The sequence below is a fragment of the Simochromis diagramma genome, unplaced genomic scaffold, assembly GCF_900408965.1.
Source record: "Simochromis diagramma unplaced genomic scaffold, fSimDia1.1 OVJJ01000091.1, whole genome shotgun sequence".
NCBI classification, from domain to species: Eukaryota; Metazoa; Chordata; class Actinopteri; order Cichliformes; family Cichlidae; genus Simochromis; species Simochromis diagramma.
In genome coordinates this window covers 2331830-2356021 of record NW_024386901.1, presented here as the reverse complement: position 1 = coordinate 2356021, position 24192 = coordinate 2331830, and the positions used below count along the sequence as shown (strand labels likewise).

At 40.5% G+C, this 24192-nt stretch overlaps 1 protein-coding gene across 2 annotated transcripts in view; it reads right to left on the bottom strand.

Annotated features, from left to right (window-relative positions):
• Positions 1-22346, bottom strand: part of adcy5 (adenylate cyclase 5) — a 90687-nt gene extending 68341 nt beyond the window's left edge. For both annotated transcript variants that reach the window (XM_040034784.1, XM_040034786.1), the window contains exon 1: positions 20277-22346. In XM_040034784.1, the coding sequence (XP_039890718.1) occupies positions 20277-21212 (936 nt within the window). In that variant the 5' untranslated portion in view covers positions 21213-22346. The remainder of the gene's footprint in view (positions 1-20276) is intronic.
• Between the last annotated feature and the right edge of the window lie 1846 nt (positions 22347-24192).

Here is a 24192-nt window from a genome sequence, read left to right as displayed (position 1 = left end):
CTCGGAAGTACTGACATTACTTTGAGTTTGAGTCCGTGAAAAGGGACAAAAACATTGGCGTCCGCTGCACAGTGAAACTTCAAATCTGAGCAGCACCTAGCACGCTGCCACGGGAATGTGAAATTCACAGAGAAACCCCCGGATCCTCCCACTCACATGACCGCTGCAGCACCGGGCAAACCTCCACCCGCCCCACTCCTGCTAAACAGGTGACAATAGATTTAAGAGTGACAGGACTTAGTGCCGTTGAATCTTTGATTTTTATCCATTTTTTGCTGTGTTTTACTTGCATCTATTTGAAAGACTGAGTGTATTCACCAGTTCATCTTAACTTTCTGTGAGCCAAGTGCCTTTTATTTTATTTTATATGCTGGAATGTGCAGAAAATAGGTTTAAATGTTAGACACATTTCTTCAAGTCAAAGACTGTTGCATATAATTTCATTTTTGATTGATGGAATGTGCATAAAGTTAAAAGATTAAAACTAATAAATGGATCTTTAAAAAGAGACTTTTTCACTTGATTACATTTTCTATGACAGATTATGCAGAAAAAACAGAATTGAGCTGAAAGGTCTGTTGCTTTATAGCATATTCAGGTTGTGTATCGTGTTTTTAAAAAGTAACTAAGTAATAAAGTAACTAATTACTTTTGAAAATAAGCTAAAGTAATGGGATTATGTTCATGGAGAAGTAATCAGTAATTAGCAACTAATTACTTTTTTCAAGTAACTTGACCAACACTGGGCATAAGGCTGTGCGATATGACCAAAATCTCATATCCCGATATAAGAATTCTATCGTCCGATAACGATATAAATCACAAAAATGTAACATTTTCTGTAAATTCTGTGAATCTCGGGCAGCTCGACTTGCGTGAAGTGTTTCCAGCTGCGCGTCATGTAGCTGGAGTCGAGTGTTTTAACCGATGCATGAAACGATACATTTTTAGACATAAGTTGTAACAGCCGCCGTTTTCTTTGTGAGTATTTATTACACGGCGTGCTGCGGGGAAAAGCCTGTTCTAACGTTTGAGTCTAAGGTCTATTTTTTAGCACCTGGCGGCTCTTTTTTTTACTTCTCATCCGTAAATAATCTGCTCTTTCACGTGATTCAGTTTATTTTGAAAAGTCTGAACAGGATCTTGAGCTTTATTGTGAAAGGTTTATGTGGAACGTAAACAAGCAGACACGCGATGCTGTTACCGTCGCTTGTTACCATAAGAGAAAGAGAGAACTTTAAGAAATTAATATAATATAATATAATATACAGTGACCATCAAAACGATGAAAAAATATCGCCGTAAACAGTTTATTTTGCGACACCACGAAACAAACGATAGCGTAAAATGAAACGATAAACGTTTTTATATCGTCATCCGATATATATCGTTATATCGAACAGCCCTAACTGGGGGTGAGTGATAGGAGGCAACCTTTGTGCAAACAGTCACTTGAACTGACTGCAGTCACTATTTGTGAGATTGTTGATTAGTTTAATTTATAAATGCAGACAGATGCCAAAATGTTGCCATCAGTCTGAATGAGTCTTTGTAACTGAGCGCAACTGTAGTCAACAACAGATATGTGATTTTCTACAATTTATCACAGTTAACTGCTGTTTTATCAGAAAAAGATTACATTTAGTCAGCACATCACAAAATGTTAAAAAAGTGCAATAATATAGTATCGTGAGTGAAGAATTGCAATTCTATCATGGGGTGTCTAGTAATTTCTACCTCTAAGAGACAGAGTGATACTTTAGAAACAAAACAGTGACTAAACCTGTAGCCTCACAGTTTAGACAAAACAACAACACAATGCAACCGATCGTGTCAGTATGTGCTCTGCTCTGTGCCAAATATGCAGCAGTGTCACTGGCTGAGGACTGACATCTGTTGTTGCAGAAATTCTGTTATCAGTGAAAAACAATAGAGCGAGCAATGTCACATGTCGTTTTCTTTGCTAACACTTCATCAAGAATAATGGTTCCCCCATCACTGAAGAGCAGATCAAAGAACTGGTAGAGCTTTTATTAATCTAGCACAAAGAACCCTCAGTGTCAACAGTCCCATGATAAGAGTCCTGAAGGAGAAACTAAAAGGCACATGACCAACTATTTTTAAGGTGTCGAATGTATGAGGCTAGCAAACTAATCTGTGGAGAACAGGCAGCAGAAAAGCTCTATCACAAAAACATCTAAGACTCTGGCTGGAAACGCTGGATGTTTTCATGGTCTATCTGCACTTTGTACAGCCTCTATTACTAATTACCAAAAATGACTGGGAAAGGAAACCTGCTGTGACTGTTAGAAAGGTGTAGATTAAGAACAAAAAACATATTCAGTGTCTATTTGATAGCATACAGCAAGTCGGTGATGAAAGCCGCTAACAAAATGTAGCCAGAAATGACGTGTCCTCACAGAAGCAGCATTTATATAAAACCTTTTCATACAGCACAACACACAAATGACCACTCTAAGCTTTGAACCAGAAATTACTGGACAAACTGAAGTAGAACTGTGGGTATCAAACCAAAGACATAATCTGCACTCACGATTCTTCTGAGTAACTGGATCACTCAGCTACACAAACCGTAATCCCAGACTAACACTGGATCTATACTTTTGTTTTGAATCCAAACCATATATCTAGGCAGCTGCAAAACCCTTACTAAACTGTGAACCTACCTACCTAATAAAACGTTGCAATCAACACAGCCGCACAGATATGAATTCTCACAGCAACCAATCACAGGCTCTACATATCTTCTCCATCAGGAAGTGGGATTGCGAGCGCTGTCACTCGTTAGCTTTTAGTATGCAGAGGACTGCAAATGTGTTAGCTTCTGCACAGACACCCTAAGGAACAAACACCTTTTGAAAGGTGAGACTCCTTGGAGTGTAACTCATTCTCCAGTCTACTTATAGTGTCACCTATGCCAGTATAAAGGCAGAAACAATAAAATGTGTTTTAATGTCACAGGAGATTCAACGTGTAGCCAATAAAGCCCATATTATGAAGAAGGCGTGAGTCCTTTTAACCTAACTAAACCCCATTCTCGCTCCACATCTACCACTTATTGTATAACTACCTTTCTTTTCTCTGATAAATCTTCATGTACTCTTCTTTGTTTATCGTGTGGGTAAAGTTTGGACAGCTTTATTGCATCTCAGTGACCTTTAGACGCCTTACAGAGAAATGGAAAGCGTTTTACTGATAGTCTAAAAAAACTACAGGGTTACATCATCACTTTAAACCATCATCAGTAAGTTATGCTAACCACGCAAATTACCACAGACTCAACAAGGCTGAGACATAAAATAACATTCTCATGTCTGACAGTAACCAAAGTAAACACACAGAAATGTCCCATGAAAGCAGGAGAAAAATAGCTCATTGAATGGAGAGGATTTTTATGTCATTTAAATTTCCCATGCCAACATAATCCTTTAAATTCTATGATCCACAAAGCTCCGAATGCCACTGACATATGAGCTTATACTGTGAGCTATCAGGCAGGTGGCAGCTATGGTTAGGGTTTCCTAGATTTTGCCCACCCAATCAAAAATTATTATTACTATTATTATTATTATTTTTGGCTTTGTCGTGGAAATTCTGTTTCCAGTGGGTAAAATAATTCAACACGTATTCCACCTCCTCTTTTTAAACAAACAGAGGTTGGGGTGGCTGTGGCTCAGGAGGTAGTGCAGGTTACCAACTGTCTGGGAGGTTGGTGGTTTGATCCCTGGTTGCTTCAGTCTGCATGTCAACTATCCTTTGGCAAGACACTAACTGCTAATCTGAATACAGGGCTGGAAAACCTTACTGTTCTAAATGTCGCATTTTAGTTAAGTTTTTGTGACGGATGGGGTAGAATAAAACTATTTTAATAAGGAGGAGATGACAGCATTACCTCAAACCCCTGTTATAGGCAGCTAAAACCTGTGCTGCACTCTTCTGTGATAAACATCATTTCAAAATGATTCTGACTGACTGGATTTAGTTCAAGGCAAGCTGCTGCTGATCAAATGCACTTCATAATTTGATCATCAGCAAGTGTGAGCATTCAGGTGTGTGCTAACACAATGCCGAGGAAAAACATCCACAATCATCTTAGAGAAGCCATTGCTGTGGCCATCAGTCTAGGAAGTGGAAAACATAGTTGCCAATCTTCCTATTAACTGACGTCCCAGCAAATTCACCCCAAGCTTAAACCTTCTGCTGCTCCGAGAAATTGCAAAAAACCCAAGAGCTACATTTCACATTCTACAGAGCTCACTTAGCATGTTAGATGTTAAAGTTCATGAGAGTACGATTAGAAAAATGCTGGACAAATATGGCTTGTTTGGTGAAGTTCCCAGGAGAAAGCCTCTTTAATTTAAAAAGAACAAGGCAGCACTGTTTAGTTTTACAAAGTTGCATCTGAACAAATTGCAAGACTTTCAGAATGTTTGACCATGATGCAAGTGCCGTGTTCTGGAGAAACCCAAACACAGCATATCAGCACAAACACCTCATTCCAGCTGTCCAGCATGGTGGCAGCGGTGTCATGGCCTCAGCACCGTCAAGTAATTGACCATGAATGCCTCTGCGTAGCAAAGTCAGTCAAAGCTCGGCTGAGAGCTTCATATAAACAAATAGTCACAGATCTGAATGAACTGATGCAACGCTGTAATGAAGAGCAGGCCGAAATTCTTCCACAGTGACGTATGAGACTGACAGTAATACGGAAAACAATACTTCCAAGTTATTTCTGCTAAAGGTAGTTCTGCAAGCCACTGGACCATGGTGTGTACTTTGGCACCAAAAATTTACACACATTGTAGCCTCTGCTGAAAATGAAATGCTTGCATTTTAACAGCATTTTCAAAAGTCATATCTAATGAGATGAGTAAAAGGTGCATAACAGCTTGCTACATGTTAAAGCAGATATACAAGTGTCTGCAGTATTATTGCAAACAACTAGTGTTCCTCAAAACACCACAACCTCAGGTTCAGTATTTCTTTAACTCCATTCCACATATTTATGTCTTTTGCATCCAACACTAAAAAATAATAAAAGCATTAATAGTGTTATAGTTTTACACACACACACACACACACACACACACACACACACACACACACACACACACACACACACACACACACAAATGATGGAACTGCTTTAAGTAGAAACAAAGTAGTGCTGAGCTAAGTCAAAAAAAATGATGGAGCTTCATTTTTAACTAGACTAAAGTCAGTCTGCTTGTGTTAATGCTTCATTTCACAGTAACTGTGTGAACTTTCAGGTTGTCTTACTGATAATAACCGTTAGTTCAAGACCTCTCCTCCCGATTAACTATCTGTCAAGCATAATTACCTGTAAACCTTCTTCCCCTGCCAAGGTGAAAAGGTTTTTTAGATTCTCTTTCATTCATATGTTTGCAATTAAGACTGAGAATAAAGGGTTTTTTGGCAAATCTTGGTGCAAATCTTGACTCCAGCTTTAAAAACACCACAATGTTCTTTAACACAATTTTTAAATTTAATTTTGCTTATCTGAAGCATATTTTAGGTTTGCATCTGATGCTTAAAAACGCTGCTAAATAAATGACTTTATGTCTCCTCCCAGCATCAAACCAGAGAACTTGTGCTTGCTGGGCAAATGTGTAACCCACTACGCTATACAGCCACTTATTCAAAGATTAGACTGATCAAGTTTAATGAGATTCAAACCTACAACTCTGAGCTTAATATCATGAGAATTGTTATATTGCCAGTGGCACACTCCTGCTGCCACAGACCTGATTGTGGCTGATTATGCTTTGGAAGGATTAAGGAGGATATCCAGAGCTGTGATGAAACATAAATATGGGGTCTGTTTAGCACAGGTAGTTAACACTGAAAATAAGCTGCAGGCTGATACAGATATGTGGATAAACTAACTTGGTTCTTGACGTGGAGGTCAAATAAAGATGCATAAGATGCTATCACTGCTCAAACGAATGAAAAACAGTTGACAACAGCTGTAATTCGCTTCAGTCATCAGACTGGAAAAGACCTGTTTTTGCTTAAAATTATGATCTATACAACTGTTTCCTCACATAACAAAAGAAGAGAACAACAACAATAATCATCACAAAAATGCTCTGGTCAGCAAGAATCAATACATGATTACAACACAAGCCCTCAGAGTAATTACCTTGCCTTGCTATAAAGAATTGCATGATTGAGAGTATATCATAATTATTTTTAATTTCCCCTGAAAATACTATTGCCCCGAGTCTGATTTGCAACATTGCAAACAAACTAATTAAAGCTAATGAATGTCAAATGAGCAGAGTGAAGCAATGAAGATCCCAAGTATTTCCACTCAGCTCACCACAGTGGAAACGCAACAGTGTAAATAAGGAGGAAACTATCAATCAGTTTTATATTTCTCTGTCAAATGATGCTTCTGTAATTACAGCAACATACCGACATTAAAGGAAGCAGAATCTTTCATTATTAGTCCTCCTAGACTATGGAGGCACGGCTGTGTCCAGCATTTGGTCTATGTTTCCATCCATAGTTAGCTCCAGTGCTAAAACTTTGGACTAATTTGCCTTGTGACATTCAGCACAAGTAAGAAAAATGCCTTGATTAGCTGGAACATAATGCTGTACAAATATGTTTTAGTCAGCCAAGAGCGATCAAAAGCATTCAATTTAAACTATACTCCATAAAGGCACTATACACACTTTATTTTTAAAAAATGTGAATAATATCAACAATTAGCAATAAATAAGGCATTAAAAACAAATAAGATCAGTTAAATATTTTATGTTTTTAACCCTGAGTCACTTCAAAAACTCCGTTCATCTGCAGTGAGTTCACTCAGATAAGAAATTGACTCTGGGCAGCGTCTTGTCTGCTCTTTATCTCAGCTGTCAATGCCGGGTGAGTAGTGTCCATATTTCTTTATTCTGGAGGAGGTTGTAAAACTTTGTGAAAGGAGTCTGAGACAAGCTGACAAGTCAGTGAAGCTGACTTCTGACTGATGACAGCGATACTGAATACATCCTGAAATTTTATGTCAGTAAGTGCTGTTGTTAGCTGCTGTTAGAGAAACCTTCTGTGGGAATGGCCAAATTTATAAGACTGTGCTGATTAGGACAATAATGATCAGAAGGATTCTTTTGCATGTTCTCTCTGGATACTACGGCTTCCTCCCACAGATGTGCAGGTAGTGGAGTTAGGTTAAATGGTGATTCTAAATGGTCACTAGGTGTGAGTGTTGTCTCTTTGTGTTAGTCCTGAGACAGACTGGTGACCTGTCCTGGTTGTACCATCTCCTCACCTCTGAATGCTGGGATGAGCTCCAGCAGCCACTTAAATAAATTTGATATGTGAAAGAAAAGGGGGAGGGGTCGTTTACATTGTGATGAATTTTCTCCAGGTTGATTTTTATGATCCTGAAGTCCTACAAAAACCTCACAAAGAAGCTAAGAGAAAAAAATTCTACTGTCAGGAAAGCAACGAAATGAAAAACGCACACGTCATCATTGGTCTTTAGACATAATATGACAAAAAAGAAAAAATACACACCGTATTTGTCCACCTAAATCCAAACTTGTATCTTTAAAACGTGTATGGCCATTTCTCAAGATTTCTACTGAAATTATGACCCAGCAGGCAAAATGACGCGCAGGCCAGGTCAAAATACTCAAGCGTTCCCAGGAAAGCACTGAGAGAAGTTGGTGGATATTTGTGAAATAGAAGCTGTTGCTAAGTTACAGGAGTATTGAGCACAGTTTTTCTAGACTCTCGGGAGAGTACATCAGCAGTGGTCTCTGATAGCTACTCATTCAAGGTAGCCCCACATCCACGTGTAGTTCAAATACAATCACCGACACGGCATCATCGTCCGTCGCTCTCCTCAGCCTCAGGGTGCTTGCATTCTCAAATACAACAAAACATAAAGCAGCTGAAACTATAGATTTGGATGCTGCCACAGGGGATGGAGACAAGGCAGTAAACCTTGCGATGGGGAAATCTGATGTTTAGATTCTGATTTAGAAAATTTTCCCAGGGGCCACTTCTATCTCATCGCTCCAGCTAGTTCTGGGGAAGGAAAGTAGATAAAAGTCTGTCCGCAGGGGACGAGGGAAATTAAAAGCTTGTTTGGAAACAGGTCAGGACCAGGAGGGATGGATGTAACAAGGCAGGTAAAGGAAGGAGGACAATGTGGACATCTGTTTTCAATTTCCACACATTACGAGCAACAGGCAATTCAATCAGATAGACAGAAACCCTGTTGCCACTGGAATTCTGCCAATATAGGACTGGTCTGCTTACATGCCCTCCTCTGTGCGCTTGGAGAGCGAGCAGCAGAGAATGGAAAGAGTGCTTTTCACTCCAGCAGCCTTAAACTCTAAGGGGGGAAAAAAAGCTCAGTAAACAAACCCAGGAAGTATCTCAGGAGCTCATGAGAAATCCCCCAACTTATGTTAAGAATGTTGAGTACAAGGTAAGTGGAACCAGCGACACATTGTATGTGAACACAGGCTAATAACAGTGTTCCTCATAAGTGATGTACAAAGGAGAGTAAGAAGGAACAGAAACAATCGTGCACGTCAAAGTTTTTTGGGTTTTTTACACCTTTTGTGGCTCCAGAGGGAACTATGTGAAGTGATAAAGTGTCTTAAGTGGCATCAGCTGGGGCTAAAAAATAATGCAAGTTTATTAAAAAAAAGAAAAATCATCAAATTTATCTATTTCTTGTGGCAGGATGGCAGCTCCTGGCTGCATTTACTGGCAAGTGCATAGCGAACGACAATTTCATTCCACCTTGTGTGCCAAGTTTTGATAACGTAGAGCAAAGAGCGGCACAACAAAAATCAACACTCAGTCTCGGCTGCATCTTTACATGAAGCACAATGATTTCTTTACTCAAACACTTTATACAACATCGCTGATTCATCCACACAAACACTTTTTATGTTCTATATCTTAGTGACAGTTGCATTGGGAGCAACTCAGGGTTCAGCTTCTTGTTCAAGGATACTTTGGCATGATTACTGGAGTAGCCAGGGATTGAACCACCAACGGCCCAATTAGTAGATGAGCTGGTTTACCTGCTGAGTTACCACAAACGCTGACACTGAGAACACTGATATCAGCACCAGTGACTGCTTTCTGGACACGGATGTCTGGCCTATCACAGACAGGCTGGTATCAGCATATATGCTGTCAGGTACGCGCAGATATGACAGCTTAGGAGGCTGTGGTGCAGCGTCACAAAGAGTGTTATGTATAACAGTACAAATCCGCTATGCAAACATCTAAATGATGTGTTTTCTGTGTTGTTCTAGTGTGTGAAATACACTGATAGAAAGAGCCCCATCATTTCCTCTTCCTTAGACAATGACTCTTACTGGATGAATATATAAAATCCACACTTAAATGTACTTAAATCACATTCAAACTCTTGTTTCTTTATTTTCCCTAAAAGAATTATATTCAGTCACTTCATTTTCGCTCCAGGTCCTCCACCTGCAGTGGCTCCACATCCCACGAGTCGGGCCAGCCCTGCAGTTTCAGAAACAATGACTTAACCGAACATGCATGCTGTCGCTCCCACACATAGGCTATCCTCGGGCAGGCATGTACACTCTAAAAAGTAATTCAGAGGTTTAGTAAATATCACTATAATTAAAAGTTAGATGACCTTGATTAAAACTCTGAATATCACTTAAGTGATTAGTTGAGTCTGATATACTGAAATAGATGTCTAAAAATGTAAGAGATGCTTTTGTGTTAAATTAAGGTATTTTATTTACATTTATTTCAGAGAAATAAAACAGTTTGAAACAGAGTCAAAACATTTAAGAGATTGGCATCTATACTTTTCAGCTGTCTTTTGGCGTCGCGGCACAACGTGTATGTTGGAGGAAACTGGACTTTTACCGATCAGTGAAAAAAAATAAAAATAATGAAAAGGTTGTTACATGTTCTTTTGTATGGGCGAAAGCCATAAACATAAGCTGTCACAGGTAAGTTGGGCTGACGCTGCTTGGGTTTGGATGATGAGCATGTCAAGGTTTTTATTGTCATCTAATATAAAAGGCCCACATCACTAACACCTAGCACTGTTTTTATACCAGTTAAAGCCATTTAGAAAATACACTTATACTGAGAGTAGCCTGATGCTAAGAGAAGAAAGTCCAGTCCTTATACCAAGCGGAGGAGATAAAGGTAAATACTCAAAGTACTTCATGAGGATTGATGTGTTAATTCTGAAATCAAGTTAACAAGATATTAGATATTAAATGCATATAGACACTGAGGGTTTTCGGGAGGAGCTGTGCTGCTCTCTTTCTTGGCCTTCAGACAACAATTCTGATGGCTAAAGATCCAAACGGGACAGGCAAAAAAAACAAACAAAAAAACAAACAAACAAAAAAAAACCCAAGATATTATAGTGCTTCATGCAAGAACAACATAATGATATCAAGCAAAGATTTAATGTTGGTTTTCTGCTGATTTTTTAGATTCTGGATACAAATATCAGCTCTAAATAATGACTATTTTCAATTTTAATTTAAAATCTGAAAAACTAAAGCTATGACGTAGATAAGAGAATGGAGAGCTTGTTACCAAGTAGCTTCACATTTGATGTGAAAAAAACTTTTTTTGTGTGTCCATATCTTGAAATATGTGGGATAAAAGTAAGCTTACTCAGGTTCGTTGTTATGTCTACAGGAGGATGCTGTTGACGTCTGTGTTCAAGAAGCTTTGGCTGAGGAGGTGATGAAGACTTACCTGTTGCAAAACCGAGACGGGACAGTCAAACCTACTGATGTAGGGATGGTTATTTAGGGCAGGACTGTGCTCAGTAATCTCAGGGATCTCAGCAGAGCCTGTTGCTTTCAGGGACGTGCTCCTGTGCGCCAGATCTAAAATACCCCAAGAATCTCACATATACTTTTAAGGTATATCAAAAATGATTCCTAGAGTTGGATCCTGGATCCCTTTCAGTAAAGGTTCAGAAACTGAAAATCACCTCTTTGCATTGTAGATGGCAATATTTCACCAAACTACTCCTAAAGCATGGGACTAGGGCTGGGCGATATGGCCTAAAATTCATATCGCGATATAATTTGAAGCATGTGTGGTAACGATATATATCACGATATATTCTTTTCTTTTGTATAACGTGTTTTCCGCATTTTATAAGGCACACTTAAAATCCTTTAATTTTCTCAAAAATCGAGAGTGCGCCTTATGTATGAATTCTGGTTGTGCTTACTGACCTCGAACCGATTTTGGTGTGCAGAAATCTGTTAAAAAATGTTTTAGTACAACTTTGGTAAGCCACACTGCTTGATGGATTGTCAGAGCATTACGGCTGCCGTAGTGAGGAGCTTCGCGGAGTAATCTGGGTCCAAAACTCCGTCCATTTCAGGTCCCAAAGTCAAACAAACACTAAGAGTTAAAAACGGTCTAAATTATTTCATCTTTAATTAAATCATCAGCGATGCTGCTTTACCAGGTGTAACAATTAAGTTTAACATCCAGGCGTCCATGAAAACAGAATTTATTAAATTTAACAGAGTTAGAAGTTAACAGGAAGTTAGCTCGCTAGTTTCCACCTAAACATTTCATACCATGTTCTGACTGAGAGATTTTTTAAACTAATTCAAACGTACAGCTCTGCTATCACTTCCAACATAAATGAAGACAGAAAACTAAACAGCAGTGACGTTTGCAGGGTTACTGAAGTTGGACTACCTGGTATATAATGTTGTGCTACGTGATTGCTAGCGACACAGCTATGTTAGCATAACATTAGCACAGTGAAGCTGGAGGATGAACGCCAACTTTTTTTCCACTCGATAAAAGTTAACGTGAGGGATTCTGGTGGTCAGGGACAAATGCAATCGCATAGCAGGATGCTATACACAGGCCAAACTTCAGTCAGGAGAACAACTGAGATTATTCATCCACAATAAGAGGTTAGTTATTAATATACTGCAACAACATGGGAACAGAACAGCTGCGAGAGAATTCAACATTAATGAATCAATGTTACGGAAGTGGAGGAAGCGCAGTTTTTGGCTTTCCCCATATTTCAAAAGTGTTTCATCTCTTTGCTATGACTGTTGGCATAATTTGCAGATGATAATGGTTTTAGCCACTGCTTTCAGCCAAAACAGGCGCAGCTCGATGACATCATCAACATGCGCTATCGCATATAGTCAAAATCTCTATCGTTGGCCAAATTTATACCGTTTCTATCATATATCGTTTATATCGCCCACCCCTAATCTCGGGACTTCTTAAATGGACGGGCATATTCATCAAAAGGTTTAGTTATTTAGTCATCTTTGGACCATCTTTTAAAAAAGCAAAGGTAATTGTACTAAAAACGAACAATAACCTGAAAGTTGTTTGTCATGCAGGTCATTAGCCTGAGGGAGGGTCTGAGCTCGTCCTTGTGTCATGATGGTTATTGTGTAACTTACTGGGGGATAAAAAAAAAAATAAACCATGAGCCTTTTTTATTGTTTTGTTGATTTTGTTTTATAATCTAAGCTCTCGTATGATTTTTGTGTTTGCTGTCCTGCTTGGCCATTTTTCCTTCAAGTGGGAGAGGGATAAGATTTTTTTTTCTTTTTAGTTTTTGCACTTCACTACAAGAGCTTTACTTTCAAGACAGCTTTTAGTCAAATTCACACTAAAATGATTGTTTTTCTGTATTCAAAAGCAATTTCAAAACAGTAAGAATCTGTGATCAGCATGTTTCCTTTTCAAAACATGCATCTATAGTTAAACGTTATTGCCATGTCTTATTATTTTACTGGTGTTCGCTGTTAGGTCACCTTCAATGATATGAAGCATCGTTGTTGACTTTTCAAGCTATATGCATAATCCAGTTCAGTCCGAAGCTTTTGCCATCCTGGTAATGTCACGTGGCCGCAGTAGAAAAAACAAAAATTTACAAAACATCAGCAAATTAGGAACTATTTTCTATTTTCAGCATCGTGACATCAACATATACAACAACCATAACACTTAAAATTTCACAGATAAAATGTTCCTGGGGATGCTGAATTTTGATAATTGTCTCACAACATTAACAAAGGAGCACATAAGTTACAAGGTAGAGAAAACGAGTCTTAGCCTGACCAACCTTTTTTTTCTTGTTGTTGTTTTTTGCATTTCGAACATGGTAAATGGACTGGTTCTACTCTACTCTGGTTCTTTTCTACTCTATCTGAGCACTCAAAGCGCTTTATACAACGAATTCATTCACCCAATCACACCCATTCACCCAAGCACTTTTTCTAAACTGTTTAGTGCTTATTGTCTAACATTCATACACATCCACACTCTGATGAATGCATCGGTGAGCAACATGGGGGTTAGTATCTTGCCCAAGGACATTTGCCATGCAGACTGGTGGAGCCTGGGATTCAACCTCCAACCTTCCAGTTAGTAGCTGACCTGCTCTACCACCTGAGCTACGGCCACCCCGAACATGTGGCTCAGAACACTCATGACACATTTTTAGGCACGGTCACACTACTGCAAGTTTTTTTTATATTTTTCCCGTGTATATATTATATTTTCTTGTTTTCTGTATGTTCTTTTTCTTCAGTTTGCACTGAGTTCCTTTGAACGTCATATGTTGGTCATAACACAGGCACATTTTCACAAGCTCATTGGCAACAATTAGCCAGTTTAAACAGCCAACAGTTTTATCTTACATGCAAGTTGAGATTCCCAGTCATATTTAACAGCGTCTGATGGCGGGACATGCTGGAACTATTTTTATATTAAATGAGTCTGGCTGTCAGTTACCTTTACCAAGCATTTCAGTATTATCTGCTCAATTTTTATGTGGTTTTCACTAACACTTAATTTCCTAATTTTTAGTTATACTTACTCAATTTTATGTGGTACTACTACTAATTATTCACGTTAACTTAATTAGTTTTAGTTGTAGTTATTCGACTAATAAAGCATATTTAAGAGATTTGACTGGTTTCCAATCTATTTAATAATTTTGAGTGAAAAACATGTTGGCATGTCCAGTCCAAAAAGGCTAGGCAGCGCCTGTATCATCTCCGACAACTGAGGAAGTTCAGGGTCTCTCCAGGGATCCTCAGGACTTTCTATACAGGTACTGTGGAGAGCATCCTCACACAGAACATCACATCCTGGTACAGGAACAGCTGTGTCAAGGATAAAAAAAAAGCCCTTCATAGAGTGATCCGTACGGCAGAACGCTGCTGAAGGGCTGCTCTCCCCTCCCTACAGGACATTTACACCAGGAGATGCTGGACTAGAGCAGCTCAGATATTGAAGGACCCGTCACATCCCAGCAATAAACTGTTCCAGCTTCTGCAATCAGGCAGAAGGTTCCACACCATAGAGGCTCAAGAGGAGCCTGATCCTTCTGGCTTCACTACTGCACAAGACACTTTAACACACTACTACACAATGTACAATCTCAGATTTCGAACTTGTGTTGCACTCGTATAACTATGCACGTGACAAATAAAGAATCTTGAATCTTGTTGCAGAGATTTTAAGCAAATGTTAGTTTCTTTTTACAGTGTAGTCACGGCTGCTCAAGAAAGTTTTGCAATTTATTTTCATTTTGTCAGCTGTCTGAGATAACAACACCATCATTCTACTATTGAGCAATCCCCCCGCTTTCATCTTAAAAGTTTAGTCACTGCTAACCAGCTCGTTTCTGTCGTTCCCCTTCTAGTGTTTCCCTACGGGCAGGCTGTTCAGACTGCTGTTGCAGCACTGCTCAGTGTCATTCAGTCTCCCATGGCAGACTGGGATGGACTCTGGCAATGATGTCCTGGAATACATCTGGCGACAGAAGTTCTTGCTCTGCTTTGGAGATCCGCTGTGAGCTGGAGGGCCGCTCTCACCAGAACACACACATAACATTACCAGCTGCCACCTAGTAGTGATGAAACTTATCCAAGGGATGAATACCTTACTGGACAGGCAGCTAATTTCTGTTCTGGTATTTATTGTCATAAAGCAAATATTGTGCACCTCTATTTACACGCCCCCTGCTTTTCTACATCCACACATATAATCTAATTTGGCCAAACGCATTTCAATTCCACCCAGCTCCGCTATCTAGCACCACCAGAGTTTGAACAGTATTGTGTTCGCTCGACCAAACAAGCCATACCACACATACACACTTCACAATGAATGGATGATAAAAATCAACATCACCCTGGCCGCGCAGACTTGTGGGTTTTCTGGCATCACAATGTCCACACATGAAATCGAGCATTAGAAAAGATTACAAGATTGACTCGCTGTTTTTTTGTTGTTGTTTTGTTTTTTAAAAACTGCCTGCAAAAAAATCCAGAAGACTCAGAAACCCGATTATCTGAGGATCTCACAGCACTCGTTCCACTCAGCAGAGAGCTGGCTCCTGTATAAACAGGAGAGAACAGATTTACTAAAAACAACAGCGTGGCAAGGAAAGAACAGCAAATACAGCAGCTCGTTCCCACACACTCACATCAGCACATCAAATGACAATGTTGCTTTTTGAGAAAACACAAACTTGCGGGGTCACATGCCACAGACACACAAAAAAACTAATAAATCAGTCTGAGTTTTGCATATAAGCAAAAATTAGATTCCAAAAAGAAATAAAGGGCATAAAAGAGTTCATCCTTTCTGGTGTTTGTGATAGCCGTGGTGGGGAGTTTACAGGGCTGCTCATGTGAGATCATGGTACTCAAACTAAATGTTCTCCTTCCAAATTAGGATAAACCACTGATGGCCCACATACAGTCAAGGACGTTTCCTTTTCCGTTTTTTTCTGGATCACCCTCCTAAATGTATCATAATCTACCCTCTATCAGGATTTGTCTTCTTTTTTTTCCTGAACAATTTACGGGTATATCGACACCAGATTGCTGAAAATGTCATTTGAAAACCGTGGACATGACAACATCAGCCACCAGTGTTCTGATTTCAGGCTTTACACAAGATTTCAGAACCTGGTCAACAGGATTTGCACCTGGACCCACAAATGGCGTGGCTGCATTGCATTTGGGCTTAGTCATGGCTGATGGAGAGGATCCGTGGCTAATCTAACAGGTGTGGCAATCTCAATCTCTCCCGAGTCTTGATGCTTCAGGTTTCTTTCTGACACACCGCCGTCTCTGATGTGTGCATCTTGTTTGTTAACCACTTGAACAAGAACCTGCTTCAAGACTTATCAAAAGCTTCCACTGAACATTGCAAACTCAGTGAAGAAAGCGGCGCTGTCGACACTGCAATGCTACAAGGAGACACAACATATAAAGCTCTATTAATAGTGAATGCACACTATAGCTGACGATTAATGTGCATATTTGTAGAGAATGGATTCTTTTGATAGAGGTTTGGTAGAGAAAAGGCGAAAACGGGTTTTCTGTAACATCCCTAATTTTGTCTTTGCTACAAACAGACTCAAAAAATATATGAAACATGCAGCAAATCATAGCCTGTGCTGTGCCTACTTGGTAATCCTGTCATAACAGCAGCCTCAAACCTTTGAAGAGGCACTCGTCAGCTTGGGTGGAGCCTAAGCTGGCATAGGTAACGCACTGGTTCTTTAAAGGAAAATTATAAACCAGATTCATCTGACCAGTTCATTGTGGTCTTTATGGACGATGGCACAGGAAACTGTTACCACATAAAACCCTGTTACCCATAAAACCAAAGTTAAATAACGAAGGAATGCATTGATTAGGAAACTATTTAAACAAAATAATTAATTGGAAACAGTTTAAAGGCAATCCATCAAGTATTAAAAAGGAATATATAGTGCAAAATTCTTGAGCCCCCCCTCGTGTCTTTATGTTTTTCCTCCAAGCAGCCAGACTTTCTTGTCATTTTTTAAAGTGGTCTTCTTTTTGACATTGGCTACTTATTCACTCATTTTCAGTCCAGTCCTTGCACCTGACCATTTCCAAAGGAAAGACTATTTGTTGATCCACTTAACACTGACTTATGAATCATTCAAGCATAAAAAAGGCATTAAACTCAAGGGATGAACCAGTCTTGTGTCTGCACATAACAGCCACCTTAGCAAAGAATCAATTTTATGGAAAATGCCAAAGATAACATAGTTTGACATGCATAAAATAGTATTTTTGCACCAACAAGATAAAAGAGCAAAGCAAAATTAGCTTAAAATGTTGCAACTCCCATGGTGTGTAGTGTGTTCTTAAGGATTTTGAAGAAACTGGACAAGTGGAGGACAAAAGAAGACGTGAGCTGGAGATGGAACCCTTGTCTCTTCTCCTAGATCTGTGTAATCTGCATATCAAGGATGGATGTCACAGAAAAACTATTTATTCCGCTGGAATAAAATGTTTTTTATTCCAGCGGGTTTCTGGTAAAGCCCCTAATAAGCATGGATTAAAATAACAACAGAACATCTCCCCTTGGACTTTCTTGTGTTATACATTCAAAAACATGCACTTTCCCCCCCCCCCCCCCCCCATAGCCTTAAAAGGTTGATGCGGTATTGTTGTCACCCTGCCGGGCAGGCAGGCAGGCAGCATGGACACCCAAGTTTGTGATTGGAATAACTCAAGAACAAAGTGACATAGGGCTTTCTTATCATAGGTGTATGCACTAAAAATGTTGGACGAGTTTGAATCTCATTACTTCGACATCACGCATCAGAGGTCAAATTTTCTGAAAATCTTGTCAAAGCGATAACTGAAGAAGTATCTGCTATTCTATCCAGTACTTTTCACTGATGGAGCAAATGCCTCTCTTTATTCCAGACTCATAAGCAGCTGCTCACTGTTCTGTTGTGATGTTGGGTTTAAATCCAATAAAAACTACAAAACAAAAAAAGGTGTTTGAAGGATGCATTGTTTAAATGGATAGGATTTCACCTGCGCGGCATACGTTGAAAATGTTGTATATTTTGTTTCATATCTACCCAATACTTTCAGTTCATGGAGCTATGCTGCTGCACATTGTAGTTTATTGTCATCCTTCTGAAATAAGGAAGCTCAAATCTGGGTGGCAGTACATATGTGGCTCCAAAATAAATAAACAAACTGCATGCTTATCTTACTATTAAACTTTGCAGTCTATTGCAGTCCCATCACAGCTTATTTGAAATATATTGCTGGCATCAAATTTCATGTGAGCACATATTTAACTTTTTTAAAAACTGCATTCTCCTTTTATGATACAATTTAAGCAATCCATCTTTATGCAATCAATGTTATCCTTTGAGTTACAGTATAGTTTAAAATGGAAGTGCACACTATAACATAAAGATTTCCTCATTATGGAACATTCCCCAACTATTAAAGTGGCCTCTAAAAAAAGTAATCCACAAATTTACTGTAGTTCAGGATTTAAGGATGAACCCCTGTGGAGGTTCTTCAGCTATAAATAGGCATCTTTCTCCATATAAACTCTGACATCTTTATAGGAGCGCTGACTGTACATGAGCTACGATGTTTAAGCAGCACACAGCCTTGTAAAGAAAAAAAAAACAGTAAATGGGTTAACAACAAAAGGCAACATGCAAACACGTAACAGAGAGCAGTTAGGAGTTAATAGAGCTTAGTAGTCAACACAATTAAGTGTGCCTTTAAATAATGGTGGAAAATTAAACTCATTTGCACGAGTGCATTTATTACAGATAAAGTCCACCAGCCAAATGTGGACAAATGTGTTGAACGCAATACTGACGTTGTAAAAAAAAAATAAAAAAAATTTATATATATATATATATATATATATATATATATATATATAATATAATAATAATATAATATATATATATATATAAAAATAATAATAATATCATCCAATAATAATACCAGCAGCGGAATTTGGATGTTATGGGAAACATGGAAGCTCAGCAGAACAATAAAACAAGATCCCCTGAAACTATCAGCTGTAAGCTTATTAAGAGCCCAGATGATGTAAAACAAACAATCTGAAATCAGTTTTTCCAAAGCTAAGCCCAAACACTTTTTTCCTTCCCTTCTGTTAAACAGCTTTGATTTCAGGTGTTTAAGCTGCACATTAATTCTTTATAGCTTCATTAGTCCTAAATATGCAATAGCTCTGCGGTTAGAAAAGTGTTTTCAGTGTTTTACTAATTATATCATGTTCAAATGTTTGATAAACATCCTCTGCACAGGATGTTTATCAGACTGTTATATGAATGCTATAAGTCAATAAACAGGGGTTAACTCCATCCTCGCAAACCCACTGTGATCAAGTTTAGTAAGAGCTAAAATGGCAAGACTAAAATACGGAATATTCAGGCATGTGTCATGATGAAACAGAACAATGAAATGCAATAAATTTGGATATCGTAACAAAGGATCACGATTTCACTTCTTTTAATTCATAACTGTGAAATATGTCCAGGTGTCAGACTTTTTCTGATCGTATTTGGCATTAAACCAGGCTCTTTGCGCACTGTTAGTTTTGCTGAACAAATGAGATTTTATGAGGCAAGTGAAAACAGAGAATTCTAACTGCAAAAGGAAAAAGCTGGCTGTATAGCTATACTTGTGCTGAGCCCACAGTTGCTGGCACCACTGAAAAGCAACAAGCCAGCTGCTGTTTCCGTGCCAACCAGTGGCTTCGCTCAGACTGAAGTGTTTGTCTAACCAATCACCAACTTGTCAATTAAGTCATTCGGTGTTGGAAAGACAACCAGAAACCATAAAAAAGAGAAAGGAAAAATATTTCAAGTAAACACGTTTCACTTTTTTGTTTGTTTTTTTCGCATCTAGGAGTTTCCTGACTCTGACTTAACCACAAAGCCCCCCACTTTGGTTAACATAATAAACTTGCGGTCTCAGATGCTTCAGATAATCTAGATCAGATCACAGCTGAAGGCAGAAGTGTTTACACCCTTTTAATGGCCACACTCAAAGACCCTCTCTGATCTTTGATTGTCTTGGTAGATCTGACATGAAGAATCACACACTTTGGACAATCTGTCCTCGAGAGCTCACACAGAAGTGATTTAAGTGGCTTTGAAAAGGGTCCCCCATTTTTTCCCCATCAGAGAGACTGTGCCTACCACTGTTTGTGTGTGTGACATTTATTATCCTACAATTTCTATTACTTCTCTATCACTTTTGTTGACTTGATCGTGAGAGAAACGTTCAGCACCGGGATGCTTTGAACAAATGTGTGTAATGTGCGTTATTGCGCGCAACGCGTGGCTTCACATCTCTGCGCAGACGTTTAAAAACAGAGCGCATTCTTCGACGTACCTGTTTCCACAGAAAGCTGTCCGTTTCGTTTAACATCCAAGAAATGGCCACGTGGATGGCGGAAAGAATAACTCCAGTGATGACCGCAGCTCGCATCCTGACGGGAAGCAGAGTGTAGATGACATGGATGAAGAACACGGTCCACCAGATCCCCTCCGAGGCACTTCTGGGCTGTACGAGCAGTACTCCGATCACCTGGATCACCAACACCATCAGGATGACCACATAGCACACGACCCACATGTGGTCCTGGTGAAATCCGTTCCTGTTGCAGATTACCATGAGCACGAGCGTGAGGAAGATGGCCACAGAAAATACCACCACGTACGTTACGCTCGGTCCCGATCTCCCACCGGAGCAGTGAAAGCCCAACATGACCGTGTACACCAGCACAAGTACGCCCATGAGCATAGTCAAGCTGCTCTGGTTGAGACGGAAAAAGTAGCGCTGGTAGAGCCGCTCCAACTTCTCCGACTGGAATTTTTTGGATTTGAAAATGTGCATGACGCTGGTGCAGCACGCCACGAAGGAAAAGTTTACTTCGGGCATGACCTCTTCCTCGTCGGTCCTCGGCTTGGCTCTCCGCTCTTCCAGACCCAGCTCCACGGACTTGGGTCTCACCTCGCCGTCTGGACGTTTAGAGGACGCGCGGTTGTTGTCTCGGCTCTCCTCTCCATGGTCCTGCCAAGCCGACCTGGACCTGAAGCTGACCCTGCTGACGGTCGTGGAGGCTCGCCCGGGCGGCCGGTGGTCCAGATCATCCTCCTCCGTCCACCGGCTGTTGGTCCGGGTGAGCTTCCTGCGCGGAGATCTTGCTGAGTATGGGCACCCGTTGGCCACAGACTGAGACTCTCCCCAAGCTGATCTGTGCTCGGTCCCTCCCCTCAACCCGGGCGCACCGACTCCGGGTGGGCTGACACTGTTTGATCTGGACATAGTGGAAAAGTGGATGCAGTGACAGAATGTTATCTAAACAAATAGCCTATAGGAGACAGGGGAGGGAAAAAGAAGTTTGTTCCACTTAAAAGAGGGAAGGGAACTATTTAGTCCCAAGGATGAGTCGCATTAAATGTCTTTTATTAGCTGAACTTTCCATAGCTGATCACGCTTCAGACAGCCCGGGGGCTTTGACTGTAAAATGTAAAGTTAGCAGTCAGTTTAATCGCCACTTTCAGAAGCAAACAGTCGTTCTTAAAAGCCTTTACAAATAAAATGAAATCACCAAAAGCAATAGCCGAGAATAGCGAAAAGCTCTGGGAATAAAAAAAAAAAAACAATTGAACATGCGCAAAAAGTCACAGGGGAGCCACGAGAGGAGGGAACATTAGATCCAGGTGGATTTGGCTCTACATCATTGGGCCCAATTAGCCATCATCCACGGAGGTTGCAGGGCACGCGCTGCAAATGGAATAAAACCATTACACAACTCGGATAGTTCCCCAGAGATCATAGTGCAAGCAGCAGCATCAATTGGCCAATTCCAATCCGTTATATGTGCAGACACGTTTCCTGTATCCTTGTCAGCGGTTTACAGGCGGAAAAGACGGAGGTGGGATGCCATATGAAGGTGAATGCCATGGTGACGGCTCTGATCACGTCCACTCAAATCCTGATGCACCTGTACTGAGCGAACATTGAAGCCTGCTCGGCAGCGGCGGGGGAGCATCACGTTTGGCCAAAAATCAGCATCACGATTCTCTCACACTTGCACTGAGCAGAGAGGAGAAGTCAGCCGCTCCTCCTCCTTCTCCTCATCTGACAGCCACAAAAGACAGCTTCTCCGTCCATGGTTAAAAAAACCAAAAACAAACCCGCGTTACCGCACTGTTCAATTCACCGTCAGCCGCTGCGCCAAATCAGTGTCCAACAGCTGCCCATCACTGTTCAAATCCCTGAAGAGCGATCCCCCCACCCCCGACTTGGTTTGCAGCGACACTCCTCCTGCGCACGGCCATTTCGCAAAGTGACTAACCGGTGCAAAAGTGCGCTCCCGGCGCCTCGGACAATACGCTCGGTGTGCGTTTGGAGCGTGGCATCATAACATATTTACCGCTGATTGCTGCTTTAATGGTCATTCAACCAAGTTTGCTTCCTTTGATCCGCCTCTCCGGCCCACTTCCATTGGAAAAGAAAAGGGGTGAGTCACGCTTTGACGCGCTTTCATTGGATGACAGCTCGGTCAATCCAAATCAGATTCTGCGCGACCCCCGGGCGCTTTCGATGAATGGGCGGGACTGCGCTCACAGCTGGATAGCCCGCATGGCACACCCCACACGTACCTTACAGCATGGGTTGAATTTTATCTCAGTGACCCCCCAGCAGGTTGCCAGTTCCAAACTGCGTCCCCCTACTCCAGTAACACAGAGATTTGTTCATCTCCAGCTGCCCGCGATCTATAGCAGGTTGAGAGACATTAGTCAGGACAGAGAGCACTAAAGGGGTTTAACAGAAAGAGGTTTTAAAACCTTGTTTAGGGGGGCGGCAACCAATCTTCATAAGCCCTTTATGTTTAATGAGATTTGACTGGTGATTCAATACATGTGGTTTTTGTTTCTCGGTGACAATTACATTCAAATGTAACTTATACTTCAACTTAACTGTAAAAGTTCCCAGAGGCGATGTTGCCAGAATTCTCTTTAAAACAACTTCACTCATATCCCCACATTGTTCTTGCTCAAAAAAGTAAAATTGTCCTTTTCTAGACCGAAGTACATGCTCATTACATAAATAATGTATTTTTCTTTATTTATATTTTGGTCCAGTCTGATTTTGTTTTAAGTCATGGCTTTTATTGTGAAGCGTTTTTGTTCTACAGCCTAAATATTGTTTAGTTAACAGATTTAGTCATTTACAGGCTCACAGTGGATTTGATCCACTTGTAATGGGATTTTCTTTATATCATCCTGACATTACTGTCTGCCCTTCATTTTACCGCACAGGTATGCCCTGTTGTCTTTCAGCTCTTCCACTTTAAAGCCTGCAAATGTCTCTGCTGCCATTTACACATGGGGAAAAGAACACTGTGTGTTAATGAATGTACTGGGAGCATGTGACAGGGAGCCTCATGTGTTTGCTGTGACCGGCTCACCTCCAGCTGAATTCCCTTTGCCCTTTCTGGAATTCTTTCACTGTTAACGGAGAGAACAGTGGATTCTATTCAGCGCTGTCCTCATCAAATGAAAAGAGACTCAGATATAAATCTGATACAAAATAATCTCGATCCGAGTTGTGCAACTGATTTTCTCAACTTGTCTTATGACTCCTTGTTCTGCTTCCTTGTTGCTCTCTTGCACATACCTAGCACAGCACAGAGAGAAAAGCAACCATATTCAGTTCCTGCAAAGAGCCTGTATTTGTGGGTTTATTTAGGGACTATTGCTGATCTCCTTTTTTTCCTCACCTTCTCAGAATTGCATTCATGAACGTGTACTGCACGTGCTGTGTCATTCAGCTTCACCACATTTCAGAGAAAACCATCCTACCTTTTACAAGTAACTCCACACCTGCATTTCATGCCCAAAATGTATGCGGACACCCAAACTGTATTTCATGTGATTGCTATTTACCCCATAACAGGTGCTCATTATTAGCCCTGGATATCTCGCTTCTGATCATTTATCTCTACCCCTCCTCTTCACATCCTCTCTCAGCCCATACACAAATCTCCTCTTTGGCCTTTCTCTTTTCCTTTTTGCTTCACCATCTTCAATATCCTTGTTTAACCTACTAATCCTGCCCATCCGCATTGCTCCCAGCCCAAATCTCAGCATCTTTGTCCCAGCTGCTTCCAGCTCTACCTGCCTTTTCATCAGTGGCACCCTCCCCAACTCGTCTAGCTGGATAACTAACTCCCTCTCACTCCCACTGGTACAAATCACTCCTATTCTTCACTCCTGACTCCTCAGTCTCCTCCCCA